Source organism: Protopterus annectens, chromosome 13.part0 (genome assembly GCF_019279795.1).
Source record: "Protopterus annectens isolate FY-2018-M chromosome 13.part0, PAN1.0, whole genome shotgun sequence".
Taxonomy (NCBI): domain Eukaryota; kingdom Metazoa; phylum Chordata; order Ceratodontiformes; family Protopteridae; genus Protopterus; species Protopterus annectens.
This window is the reverse complement of record NC_056747.1, coordinates 1,043,721,728-1,043,736,681: the sequence shown is the minus strand read 5'-3', so window position 1 is coordinate 1,043,736,681 and position 14,954 is coordinate 1,043,721,728. Positions and strand designations below refer to the sequence as shown.

Below are 14,954 nucleotides of genomic sequence, written 5' to 3'. Positions count from 1 at the left end.
TTCACATTTTGGAGAAAACTTGTAAGATTTTATGATGTTGCACAATTTTCTTCTTTAATTTTAGATAAAATATTGTACGGGTATTATAACAATTGTTCAGCTGATATTGCTGATATTGCTGATAAATGTAAAAATACTTGCTAGGAGCTTTATTCATAATGTGTCTTTCACTGTATGATGGATTCTTATATAAAAATTGTGGGATTGCTCCTTAATTTTGAGTAAATTAAGAAAATGGTTGTGACAAAAGGGTGGGGGAATAGTTTGTGATGGATATAGTTTTATTTGCATTGTTGTGTAAGTTTTCTCTTCTAATTCTGTCTTTGTATGTACCAATCTGGGAATGGTTGACCATCATTTTTGTATAGCTAATTTAATAATGTATTTTTTACTGTCTCATCAATAAAATCTGGGAATGGTTGACTTCATCAATATTTTTGTATAGCTAATCTAATGATGTATTTTTTTACTATTTTATCAATAAAATCCCACTGCTCTATTTGATAGTACCATGGAATCTTTTACATTCACGTGAATTATCTCTAAGTCAAGCAGAGGGGATCATTGTTTATTGTTTAATTTGAAGGATTACACATTCAGGAGTACAGCACCTTCCAATGTTGCAATGCAGTTTTAGCAATCTAGTAACCTGGAGTGGAATTGGAACCCACAGCCTTCTGCTCTTCCAGCACCAAAGGTGAGTGTGCTGCCTGTTGCACCACTGTACATATATATGAGTAAATCAACTATGGTCAAAAGACCCTAAAATGAACACTGAATGAGTAAACAGAGAAGAGAAAAATCACATCTGGGCAACCTCACCATTGGGCAAACTACAAAGACTTGGAAAAACAAAACCATAGACTTATGTCAAAAGCTAACCATAACCCCCCCCCCCAAAATAATGTTTTATGCAGGGGTCAAGCCCTGCTGCTTCCCTCACATATCCTGCTACTGATATATCACACAATTTTGGGAAAACATTATATTCTCATTGCACTGCTATCATGTTTCACTCCAACCTTCTGCATAACATAAACATCCTAACATATACCTAACAAAGCACATCATCTTCCCACCCATAATATGGATCTACTTTTGAAGCTCAAACTTTCAAAACTTCACACTTCATGTGGTCGAGACTTTAACATCAAAGTTTTGAAAGTTTGAAACTTCATTAAAAAATAAATAAAAACTTTTTTTACAATTTTGCAGGGGAGCAAGTCCCCTGCAACCCCAAGCTAATTAAATATACCAACTCTGAGATCACACTACAGTGAAGAGAACAGTAAATTTTCCATTCCACACTGTACAACGGTCCCTATTTAAATCATTCAAAGTTTCAAAACTTCGATCTTATGGTCGCGACCATATGAAGTTCAAAGTTTTGAAACTTCAAGCTTCCAAAGTAGACCCCATAATACATATACCCTAGCACTATTTATGTACAAAAACACACTGATTACTAGCATTCAGTCACTACTAGCACTATAAGTATTACAAAAAAGATGCAAATGCTAGCAAAGCTGATGTTGACTAATTGATAAATGTAATCTTGAAAACCCACTAACAGCTCCAAAACAAATGACTCCCTAACCCAAGCCTAATCACAAACTAACAAATACACACATATTCACTCAGCATTCATACAGATTTGCATTTGCTCATTTTATACCACCAGCAAATATGAGTTACATATATATATATATATGTATATATAGATATAGATATATATATATGCATATATGAGTTACATATATATATATATATGTATATATAGATATAGATATATATATATGCATATATTCCCCAACCAAGTTAGAGCCTTCACTGTACAAAACCTTAAATCTCTGGTAGTGGAGACCCATGGGGTATATACAAATGACCCATTAAGGATATACTAGTGTTTCAACTACATGACTTCTGAATGCTCATGACTTTTTAATTTTTATGTCTTTATGGGTACATTTAGGCCAATAAGCCAGACCCCAGTAGATGTAGACATGCATATTCAGCAATTGTTTTGACCTCGTCAGTATATATATATATATATATATATATATATATATATATATATATATATATATATAAGTGTGTGTGTGTGTGTGTGTGTGTGTGTGTTGTTTCACTATACTTCAGAAGCACAGAGCTTAAAATCAAACCTGTTGGGGTGCTTGCAAAATATTCCAGATAACATACAAACTAAATGTTGAAAATGTCACACAGTCAAATCATTTGGTAAAAAACTACAAGAAAGACCCAGTCAGGCCAGAGTCTTCACTGTGTAAAACCTTAAACATCCTATACTGGACACCCACCATAATGAATCTTATCATATCCACTGCGCACAGAAACCATAAGAATATGGGAATGAGGTTTGGCACTTTCTAATAGCAATTCACATGTTCAGAACCTTTGATGTAATTACAGACAGACTGAGCAGACCATTAGAGAAGGTCGTTATATTCCTGACTGAGTTATACAACACAGGGGCTATCTCTAATCCTCTTAGTGCAAGAAATCTGGACAAAGCCCAACAAAATGGGGGGACAAAGGCCTAAATATAGGGACACATTTTAAATATTGCTCTTATAAACTTAGAAAGTTGTTAGAATAACAGGATTTATGTTAGTGTGCATTTTCTGAAGGGTATGAAGTCTGAAAATCAAATACATGTCATTATTTAGTGACTTTAATCATTAGATCATCCAGTGATTTGTCAAAAAAAAATTATGAGGAACAGACCAAAAATATCAGGCAAAAATCTGGACATTCTGTGAAAATCTGTACAGCTGAAAGGTATGGTAGCTACTCCTTATTCAAAGTTCACTTGGCAGCTGTATCATTCCTTCACAAAGGTTTTTCAAGTCACTCACTGACTGCACACCGATCTTGTAAAGCATTTCTTAAGGGAATCTTCCATTCCAGATCTCACTTAACTAGACCAGCATCAGTAAAATCCCTGAAGAACCTCCTTTTGAACCAGCTAGTTCATCAAACATTAAATGTTTATCATGGAAGACGTGTTTCTTTCGGCCATTATTTTGGCACAATGGATTTCAGAGTTGCATATCTTATCCTCATGATATCCTTATTTTGTTTATCATCAGGACAGAGTATCTGTGAAAACAAAGCTGACATTTCTACTCAAAGTCGCTATGCAGGGAATTTCAATTGGTATATTCATTTGCCAGCATTTTTCCCAAGTGCTTTAATAAAGGGGAGCACCATCTGCACTGCTTGGATGCACTTAGAAAGCTGCACTTTTATTTAGATTGCATTAAGGACTCAAGGAAAGTTAAGCAGCTTTTTGTTAGCTTTTCAGTACCTGTACTTGGTCAGAAGATTTTCAAGGTTACATTAGCAAAGTGGACTACAGGCTGCATCTCTTTCTATTATGACAAAGCAGGCAAGGAGGCAGCTGTCCCACCAAAGGGGTGCTCTGTCAGGGCTTAAGCTATGTTCACAGCCTTTTTAGGTAATCTCCTGCTTCAGGATATTACAGAACTGGCCACTCAATCTTTTCTATGTACCTTTGTTAAGCATTGCACTTTGACTCTATTGCCAGAGCAAGGGTTCCTTTTGGAACAAACATTTTGAAAGACTTACTGGGATAGGACACTCACATTAGCTAGGAATCTGCCCTGCTGTTCCAGTGTCTGGACAGGACTTGAGAAATATGTAAATTATGTACTTACTGGAATGTTAGATTATTCTGACTTTTGTTGGACACTGTAACAACCTGCCTGCCGCTGTGCTCCAAATTGTCCTTTCATGTAAGACTTGTAAGTGATCTTGGAGGGTGTAACATTTTCTTCTACTGTTATTCCAGAGTTAATGGTCCTACAATAGGGGCATATTCAGTCTGGAGGATTTATCTACAGGCAAGTATAATGGATACGAAGGAGCTTGAGCTTGTGAGGAGTTTTTGCCATCTCTAGTGGATGCCAAAGGCACCAGACCTGCTATTGTAGTATCTGGACAGAGACCAGAGAAATATTAGCATTCCAGTAAGTGTTTATCTTACAATTTTACACATTGAAGGCTCTTGCTTGCCTGGGTCTTTCTTGCAGTATTTTACTGAATGGTGTGTGGTTTATTAGTGTGACCTTCTTCCCCTTTGGTATTTATCTATCTATATCTATTTCTATCTATCTATCTATCTATCTATCTATCTCTGTGTGTGTGTGTGTGTGTGTGTGTGTGTGTGTGTGTGTGTGTGTGTGTGTGTGTGTATATATATATATATATATATATATATATATATATATATATACATATACACATATACACATATATTTATATAGGTTTACTATGACTTATGTGAACAGCAATGTTACGAATGTAGCATGGTCAAAATCACCATTTACAAGCCCCAGAACATCTTTCCAAGAGTAGACGAGCACTGAAAAACAATTAACAGATTGCACTTGATTATTTGCATCACAATTTACTGATATATACAGTCGCATAGGGTACGTCATGGCTACCTTGTTATAAGAGTGCACAAAACATGTCAGCTACACCCAGATGGGCAGAATATAGTGAATATAACTAAAAGGGATTATAAGGATTTACCCACAAATTAGCCCAGTTCATCACTGTAGTGCAATCTTGGAGTTGGTATATTTAATGTGCAGGGGGTGTGGGGGGTGCAGGGTGGCAAAATAGTAGCAGTAATGTACTATTGACTGTAGAGTTTTTGTAATAACCCTATACAAAGAGCTGTATATTGCACCATTATCATGCATATTTTGTTAGAATATTTCTTAGGAATTGATATCTTATTTCTGAGTAATGTACAAAAATTATTTCATTTCATTTTCATTATAAAAAGCTGAACATTTTATACATGTTGCTAACTAAAACCCATTCTTTGTAGTCAACTCAGGATCATGGCTAGAAGATGGAAATGTCAAAAATGTGGAATACGCATCTTCCTATTTAGTATTTTTGACATTCTGATCTTCCTTTGTTGTCAAATTCAATATTGATTTTCAGTTTTACAACCGTTCGACCCAACCCCTTTCAAGCATACCATAGTAAACATATATATATATATATATATATATATATATATATATATATATATATATATATATACATGTGTATATACATACATCATCATCATCATCTTCTTTCGGCTGTTCCCATTAGGGGTCGCCACAGCAGATCACCTGTTTCCATTTCTTCCTGTCCTCTGCATCTTGCTCTGTCACACCAACCACCTGCATGTCCTCTCTCACCACATCCATAAAACTTATCTTAGGCCTTCCTATTTTCCTGTTACCTGGTAGCTTCACATATGTGTGTATATTCTTCATCGGCTTTGAAGGACACAATGTCTGTTGAGTCTCTAGGCTAACCTATATGATGTATTTACATATTGACATTTGAGAGTTTGTTGTTGAGTGAAAGGGAGAGATAGAAGTCAATGAACTGCAATATTATCATCTTAGTGCAAAATAATTTGACAGCAAATATTGGGTTATATTAATTGCACGGACAGGAGAGTTTCTTCAGAGTGGGAGTTTCATCATTTTGGAAAAAGACTGTGTATGACTGAGATTAGTTGGTGCAACTCTAAGTGTACATGAGTTCTAGGTCAGTAAATGTTAATTAGGTGATGGATAGGTGTTTGGGTAGGATGTTTCAACAACAACATGTGCTTATGTGTGTGTGTGTGTGTGTGTGTGTGTGTGTGTGTGTGTGTGTGTGTGTGTGTGTGTGTGTGTCAGATCACTGAGACAGTGTGTTTGCGTTTTGCATGTTAGTAGGGTTAAGGAAGATACCCATCATATTGATCACCATTATAGTAGCCTAAGTTATATCGGTTATATCCTGCTGAGGATGTAACAGCCAGCTACTTTTCAAAGCTTACAGCACCTTCCATGCACCTAGACTATTGAAAGTTCAAGTAGGGCAGGGAGAAAATCAATGGTCTGGGCATGAAGCCCTTCAAATCTTTCCTGCTGTGAAAGAGATTCCTCTTGTGAGTTATTGGAAATTGATGGTCAGTTAACATTTCTCCATTGATGGACAGATAAGTTCCCTTTGGGGAGAAACTTCCATATTTACTCTTCTTTTAACAAAACATAATTATACATCAATACACTAATTAAACAACAAAGAAGTAGTACACTTTACATTTTAAAAATTAATTCATTTATAAAGTAGTAAATTGTTTAAAATTAAATTCTCTGTTATAATTGACTAACACACTGCTCACACTTTAAATTTTCTTTCTCTTTGGTGTTGTATAAGGACTCAAAACAGTTTAGAAACAAATAATACAAGAACAAAATTAAGCATTGATGGCCTGATATAATAGTTGTAATACCTGGTAAGGGAGGGTGGAATGGTTATCTTACTGGTGGATGAAGCTTGTCCTATGGAGCTTCAACTGTCTTAACTTGAATTCACCAACAACTGGTGTTTCCCCACAGGAAATCACTGTTGTTAAGTGTGCAGGATGTGACTCCCTTTTTGGGATCTTACAATCGGTATATATAAGTTCAGAGTTGGGGGGTGCAGGTGGCTTCCCCCCTGAAAAAAAACACTTAAAAAAGTGTTTTTTATTGAGATGTTTTTGGTGAATACAGTTCAGGGATTCTGATCCTAAGTGCATTCATTTTTGTCTGCTCATAGTAGAAGTTAGTGAGATTTATTGTTTGAGATATAGTCCCATATGGCCTGAGGATTTGATCCTGAAAATGAAAAAAAAATGGTAATTTGTAAGTAAATCCTCCTATGGCAGCAGCTTTACCAATATGGTTCCTTTGCAGTCAATGGGGAAGACCCACACTGCATCAGTTGTTGTGCACCTGCATGTTGTATTCTTTACCATAGGGGTACACTAAGGAGAGCTGACACCTCACAACTTGGAAAAGTGGACTTCAAAAACTACTCCACGTGGGTGAGCCTGAGGAGTATGCATGTTCTCTCACACTGTTCATGTGTACTTTAATAAGATTCATCAGCTTATTCCTCTAGTCAGAAATATGCTTACTGATAAATAATTGCATTTACCTTTATGGTTAGTGTTTCAAATGAAAAGATACAAGGGTCAGTTCAATTAGATAACAGATGAGTACACAAATAAATTGCTGTATTTAGCTAAATGCCAAACAAAGCACTAATAGGAAAAACAAGGTAATTTCATTGTGTATTGGTAACACTCTGTGTTTCTTTTACTTTACTTACTGAAACTGAAAAAAATATGAGAATGTTTGTTACAGTGCATGAGCTTGAATGCCCAAGACATAGTGAAAGACATTTGTTTAAATAGTATCAAGAGGTAAACTAGATACAGCAGTTTTTACTCTGCATATTAAGTTAAATGCTAAATTGCAAGATTGTTGAAAAAATAGGGTTTCTTAGTGGTCGTTTTGATAGCTGTCTGCATGTTTCACACTGAAGTAAAATAGTGACAGTGTCTAGATTTCCAAAGAACATGCACTAATGTCAAAGAACGACATTTGCTGAGCTAGGCTACAGTTCTAAATAATTAGTGAAATAAATACCCATTTCAGCAATGTAAGTCTGAAATCAATTGATTCATAATATACAAGATAAATGTAAGACAATTGAGGAAGCATACTATTAAATAATAAAATAAGGACACCTGGTTCTATATGAGCAACCATCTCAGCATATCAGATTGTAATAGCAGGAACCATTTCAACAACAACAAAAATAATCTTTTTAAATTTTACTGAAATCTTAATTTGGCTGCTTGAAATATGGACTAATATCTATATCCATCTACTATCTATCTATATTTGCATTTATTAATTGGAATAACATTGCAAAGTTTTTTACAAAATGGTGTTACTGGTGAGTTAATAAGTACCTACTATAAAAATTAGAAATCTTTAATGCTGTAGGGCAGTTTACACTCGTATTTTCTATAAAGTGTTTCTTCACTCAACTTAACATGTGAACGCTTACCAGAAGCAACCAAATTATGTTTCCCTCTGTTTGTTGTGCATGAAAAAAATATGGTATGAGGAATTTCTGGAATGATTTAAATATTATCAGAGGCCTGTTATCTGCTTAAAAATTTCACAAATCTGAAAAATGAAGAAAGCAGAAAATAGCTGATAAAGTTAGCAAAGTAATAGTTCCACAGACTGTGTGATAAAGTATCTGTATCCTTTGCAAAATGTGCACTGACATCTCTTTCATGGAACAAAAATCTGTAGCTTTTTCTGGTTAAGAATGTATTACTAGTGTTGGCAACTGATGCATAAAACGTAAATGCTAGAAGTGTGTAATTTTCATTTAAAAGACCACCCACAGCCTCCTTTTACACAGTATCACCTGCGGTTATTTGGTTAGTGCTTGCATAGAGGCATGGGGGAAGTCTTGCAGCAGTCACCTTTCCAAAGTCCTTTTCTTATGTTGCACCCCACCCCCATCTGACCACTACCACTATCAACAAGCTCTTTCAACCTTCAACTTAGTACTGAATTTGTAGGGGGGGGGCACAACACAGCATGGTTTTGACATTTGTTGCAGAATGAATTCTAATGCTTTTTTTCTATATGGTTTTGCCATTTGTTATTGAATGAACTCAGATGTTTTTTTTTTCTATACAGAAACTACCTGCAAGTACTAAAGCTTACTTGTGTTGCTACTGCTGCCTATTACAATAAAACAAAGTGGCGCGTATCACAGACACTAGAAACCCTGAGAACTGAACAGAAAAGAGGCATAGTTTCCTGTCAGATCTGTCATGTGGTCACCATGGTATGGAGAATGGAACAAAGAGGTGAGCTGTTGTGCAATCAGGACTTGCATATCTGATGAAATTAGATTGTTATCAGATTGAAATGAATTGGCTAAACAGAGAACTATAACCTTCTGTTATAAAGCTTCTCACTGTCAACACCCCCCATCAATTATTAATTGTTTTTTGATTAAAAAGCAATCAAGCTTAAATTTATCAACTTTCAAAACAAGTTATTAAATGTGCTGTTTTAAATGTGAATATTTACTTCGGTGTTCTTGCAAATGTCCCTTCTATTCTTTTTAATATCCACAGACACAGTGGTTTGCTGTAAGAGCATGGTGCCACCTTGCTCTCTCTTGTGATCATTAGCTGAGTGCCATGTTTTTTAAATGTTTGTAGAGGGATTGTCCAACACATTTTTACCCATTTGCTAGGCGCTAATAAAAGGCAGTATGGAATTAGGAACTGATATCGCCGTGTTCAAAAGTGATGCAAGTGATTTCTGTTCTTATTGAATGTGAGACAAGATTTATACTAAAACTGCAAAAACAGTATAATGATAATATTGGTGGGGGAGAGATAAACAGTTGACTAGGGTGGCCGCGGTGGTGCGGCAGTTAGTGTTGCCACCTCAGAGCAAGAGGTTCTCTGGATCGATCCTTGGCTAGGGTGCCTTCTGTGCAGAGTCCACATGTCCTCCCTGTGGTCATGTGGGTTTCCTCAGAGTGCTCCGGTTTCCTCCCACATCCCAAAGGCATGCTGTAGGTGGATTGGACACTTTAAATTGGCCCTAGGTGTGAGTGCGTGCATGTGTGGGCCTTCTGTGGAAGATTTGGTGCCAGGGTTGCATCTCGACACCGTAAAACTGCACTGCCAATCATGAGCAGACAGGTGATCTGCTGTGGCGGCCCCTAACTGGGGAAAGCCAAAAGAAAAAGAAGAGAGATAAACAGTTGACTATAGCCTAGACAGCTTGGAAGTTTGACGGTGCTGACAGGGAGGATGGATGGGAAGTGGGGTATAACCAAGCTGATCATACTGCAACTATCCCTTAAATAAGGGTTGAAAATAAATAGGGGTGACCTGGAAGAGGACATTAGTTTCAATGAGCCACCAGTATGGGTGGTAGTCTTCAAGGCAAGTTTACAGAAGTTCATACTCATAAGGGGAGAGCATTGTGGACCATTGGGGTAACAAAGTTTGCACATCCCTCAGCTTAGGAGGTGATGGATAGTTTATGCTGATATCTAAATGCTGTCATTGCTGGGATGCTAATGAGAGCAGAAAGCACCATCATGGCTGGCTGAACAACCTCCCCCGGACAGCTATCATGTTGGCTTCATGAATTCCTACAGCAAAACAATGAAGGGGCAGTGTCTGATCAAGGGGAGGTTTGATGCTCAGCAGTCAAGGAGGCAAAACTTATCTAGGAAAATGGTGTAATGTCAGTCCAATCCATGTGTTAGTTTTACAAAGTATGTGCTCACTTCATTAGGGATATGGAACACTGCCTAACTGGTAGGGAAGGAGCCTGCTGAGAAGGTAAAAGAAATAGAAAAGTACCTGCTAGGTAATGTCAGAGTTGCCTCTACATAGAGCATTATCCCTTACGCCAAACTTCTTATCTGGGGATGATCTTTCTGCTGTTACAGAGTTGTTTCCATTGAGAGAACTCAGGTGGCACCATGGGTACTCACATGGTCTCTGCCAAATGCTGAGCTGTTAGAGTTCTTTTTCAGTTGATGAGATGATTGCATTTTTGCAGCTGCAAGTCACAGAGAGAAAAACTAAAAGATAAATGTATATATGTTAAACAGCTCTTTGGAGTAGTCATCCTTCCAGGAGAAGGTAGTGAAGGGTTTGAGAGGTTTTTGTCTTCTGGGTCTGTCCATTTGCTTGAAGATTTCACCATTTGTGATGGGAATGATGGAAAGGCATTGATGGATGTGACTGTAAGATTCAATCTTTTGAACCTGAACCTGAGTGATGAGTTGTTACTGCATTTCTTTGCAAGTCATAGATTATCCCTAGTAGCACCATATTCAGTGTCTAAGCAGAAGCAAGTTTATGTGTATATTTCATGTATCATGTCTGAGCACAAATGATTCATAAGTATATTTGTTCCCAGCGCAAGTTTTTCAGATGTTCAGTAGTTGACTTTGTGACCATATCATTAGATTTGAGGACATATTTCTAGACACTTTAATTTAGAGAGTTATAGAGCCACTAGCTGATTGCCATATGTTGCTGAGTTGGATCAGCAGGGAATGGCATTGGCTGAACAGAAGCAAGAGACCAATGTGAGCAGTGGGACTTTTTTGGGAATATCTGGAGGAGGCTACTTTGTGGGATGAGTTCATCTTCTACCTCTGAGAAGACCTAATCTGCATTCTGACTGAGGCCAGACACATGGAGTCTGAATGGACTGTGTTCAGTGGCAGCAAGGACATGTGGCTAGAAGGTGGTCATTGCCTGCAACAGGCATATCCCTGGGTTGTAATGTTGGACTAAACTTACTATTTTTCATCTAATTCTAAGAGAGACACTAAAGTCTAAGATCATACTTAACTGGAGATAAGACTGACCTTTGGGATGCTGCACTGAGTGGAGGACTAATGTTGAACTTAAGTTCAACAGTTTAACTTTGATGTATCTGCCTTTTAGGAAGGAGTTAACACTACTGTCAAGCATGGAGGCTGATTCTCCACATTAGAAGGGAGGATAAGAGGATAAGAGGAGAGTGTGGTCTATGAAGTAAAATGTTTTTCAGATCAGTAAAGTGGAAGCTGATGATTAAGGCCTTATTCTTGTTCTGTAATAAGCTGTCTATTATAGCAAATCTATTACATCAGTCATGCTACTCCTTCTGCCTAAAAACTTATGCTAGGGGATGATCGAATAAAAGTTTATGTCTATGCACTGAGTTGATTCTATATAAGCTTGACCAATATTTTGCCAAGGCTGGGTAGAATGGAAATTGACCTAAAGTCAATAGAAATGGAGGAATTGGGGGGTTTCTATAGCCACCTGTCATAAATTTTTGCTGACCATCAGGAAATTGAGGACTCTTTCAGGAAATCCAGAAATAAGAGCCACTGTCAGGAAATTTTACTTTGGCTGAGTACTTGTCAGGTATTCTGATCCATTCTTAGATCCATTCTTAGAGCTCACATATTTCTGAAGTTTATTTCCCAAAATATTTAACATTTTACTTGTTTTTTTTTTCTAGTCATATTTAATTTATCAGAATAGTCTTTGTTTTAAGTGCTATCTAGGGTGATGTAAAATATGCCCAGCAGTAGAAAAACTAATCACAGGAATGCTTTTCACGAAAGAGTGCACAAAAATGTTTGAACCTTCTTTATTATTAAAGTGAAACAATGGCTGTGTCATCCACTTGAACATTATGTTTTCTGTCATAAAATTACATATGCTTTTTTAATTCTTCTTCTTCTTACACCTAGGGCCAATTTAGAGTGTCCAATCCACCTACAGCATGTCTTTGGGATGAAACCCACATGACCACAAGGAGGACATCACCACCAATATGCTTTTTAATATTCCATAATAAATAATGTTGGATATATATAAATAAAATCTGGATTCATGAAAATTGTAATGTACATATTGTAGGAAACAGTGCAGAATTCTGTATTAGGCTTGTCCTTATCAAGCTCAGTAGTTTCAACAAACATACCAGTTGTCAACACAAGATTACAAATATATTTTAGTGTATAAAGCATGTTTATACATTTGCTCATGTGTTGTTTAGCATATTATTTAGGGAAACTAAAAAAAGAAAATTGGCATGATTATTAAATTTGAAAAGAAGCAATGTAGATTTACTTACTGAGATGGGTGGGGCAACAGACAGAGCAAAGATGTGGCTTTTGTCAGGTTTTTGTCTCTTCCAAAGGTGGCAGCTCTATTCTGTGTGTGTGGGAAGGTTGGCTGCAGTGATTTTCCATCATGGGGATATAGTTCCCAAAAAGGTGAAATTTAAATTCTAGTTACTGGTCTTTTACATTCATAGAATCCCATAATGGAGCAAACCTATTTACCTTTGGTCCTTCTGTCTATTGTACTGTCTGTCAGTTCTCAAAAGTATCTCAGCTACCATTGGTCTGACTCACTTACATGTAATATATCTGACTTTCATTATCCATCAGATTTATAGTAGCAAAGTGATCTTGCTTTGATTGTGCAACCAAATATTGCAAAAGTAAAGTGGACACAGACAAAACTGACATGCACCACTAAGACAGACAAAAGCATTTTAAAACATTACCTGATAAAACTGCCAGTTTTTACCCCGGCCCCAGACTCTTCACTACCAAGAACACTTTGCCCTTTTATTTTAAGAAAGACAAAACTAAGGAAATTGAATCACCCCTGAATAAAGTTCATCTGCTGCTCCACTTGGAGCAGACAATATAATGCCAAGGTCTTTTATATCTTGTAGTACATAAATTCTCACACCTCTAAACATATCCATAACATCGCACTATTGCCATATCATACCACAATATCTGGAAAAATAGTCATAAAATCTGTGCTAAAATTCCAAAATCAAAACTCCTTTCTAACTTTATATCAATCTCTGTATTTCCAGCTATAAGTAAAATTCTAGAAAAAATGTGCCTACATTCAGTTGAATGAAGATATGAATGCTCATTGGCTTCTTCCTAGAAATCACCATGGCTTCTGGACTGGTCAGAGCACAATGTGTGTTCTCTTACTAATGACACTGTCATGAACATAACAAGGGGCATCTTACTGTTTATTGGTATTACAATTTTTTGACCTACCTGACACTGCCTTCAAGGGGCTGTAACAGACAATGGTTTACACCAAAAAGTGTTTCCAGAACTTTCTCTCCAGTCATACTTTTTCTAAATGAACTGCAAGTTGCACATCTGCCTTTGCTAGACTAATTAAAGATGTAATCTCAGCTCTTCTTCTCATTAATTATAAATGGACTATCATCTGACCATAGCCAGCTTTCTTTTATATTGTATCCTAATGATATAGTGAGTGATAGTTTAGTTCATCTCACATAGTCATCAAATCACAACTGGAAAACAGCCTTACAACCACTGCAAGCTAGCTGAGTACCTGTAAACTTATACTTCATTTTTTCCTTCTAAAAATGATCTTAATTTCTCCTTATCAGACAAGTGCTAGATCATAATCAAACCCCCTTCGAGTCAATCAGCTCATTTAAATATCTATAGTGTTTAGACCAGAATCTCACATTTTAACTTGACATTAAGCAGACTAGGTCAACAATGGAGAAATGTGAAAATTATATTTTGTGCATGAAAGATTTTGCACTGCATTTTGTTGACTTCTAGAGAAGCCATAGGCGAAGAAATTCTGCTGAAATATGGTCTCCGAGTAACAGTCTCAACTTCAGATAAACGCCTGAATTCTCTTCTAACCACTTTTAAATTAATCTGCCAGTTTATTATTCTAGCTTCTTAAAGGGAACACCACCTGCTCAGTCTTGGAAGAAAACTAAGTGGCTGCCAGTCCAACAAATATTGATAGGTTTGTGGTCCATAGAACAAGAGTGATGCTTGGAGTAGTAACAGCAGCATCAGAACAGCTCATGTTAATAGCAACCATTGGTGCAACTGTTTGCATTGTTGCATGTTGTGGTCATTCAATGCTAATGGATGAGGTGCAGGCACTACCTGATAAACCACTAGCTCACAGACCAGCAGGCTGTTTCTAAATACACCTAAATTTTGGTATGCTTCTAAGCTCTTTCTCCTTGCCCACCAATGGACCCCCCTTTCTTCTTTATTCAAATGATTTTAAAAAAGGGTTATTACATATTAGACCACCTGCAAAAAGAGGACACATTCCTAGGATCTAAACTTAATTCTAGAGAAGTTAACTCTATTTCCCTTTGAACCTACAGCCAGCTCTTATCTGAGGTGAAGAGATTTTTTCATCTGCCCCAGTATGGGTAAGAAATATAACAGTAAGGTGGCTGGGAACTGTAACAGTGAAAATATTGTTTACAGAGCCCAGTGCTCCAAGTGTCAAGTTTTTTACATAGGGAAGGCTATTTCCAAGTGTAAAAGGAGGGTAACCCAACACAAGTCTGAAATTAGAAATAGACTAAGCAAGAATCATATTGCAAAGCACAATATTGAATCACCAGGTCATTCTTTTTTCACTTTTCACATTCTGGACATGATCAGAATGGGTC

At 36.8% G+C, this 14,954-nt stretch overlaps 1 protein-coding gene across 3 annotated transcripts in view; it reads right to left on the bottom strand.

The window, feature by feature from the left end:
* The window catches only part of IKZF3 (IKAROS family zinc finger 3), a 414,014-nt gene that overhangs the window by 208,523 nt on the left and 190,537 nt on the right, over positions 1 to 14,954 (bottom strand). Inside the window, exon 4 of one of the 3 annotated variants that reach the window (XM_044055471.1) lies at positions 5,887 to 5,897. The exons of the other annotated variants lie outside the window; for them this stretch is intronic. Coding sequence (XP_043911406.1) covers positions 5,887 to 5,897 — 11 coding nt within the window. The remainder of the gene's footprint in view (positions 1 to 5,886; positions 5,898 to 14,954) is intronic. 3 annotated transcript variants of the gene reach the window in all.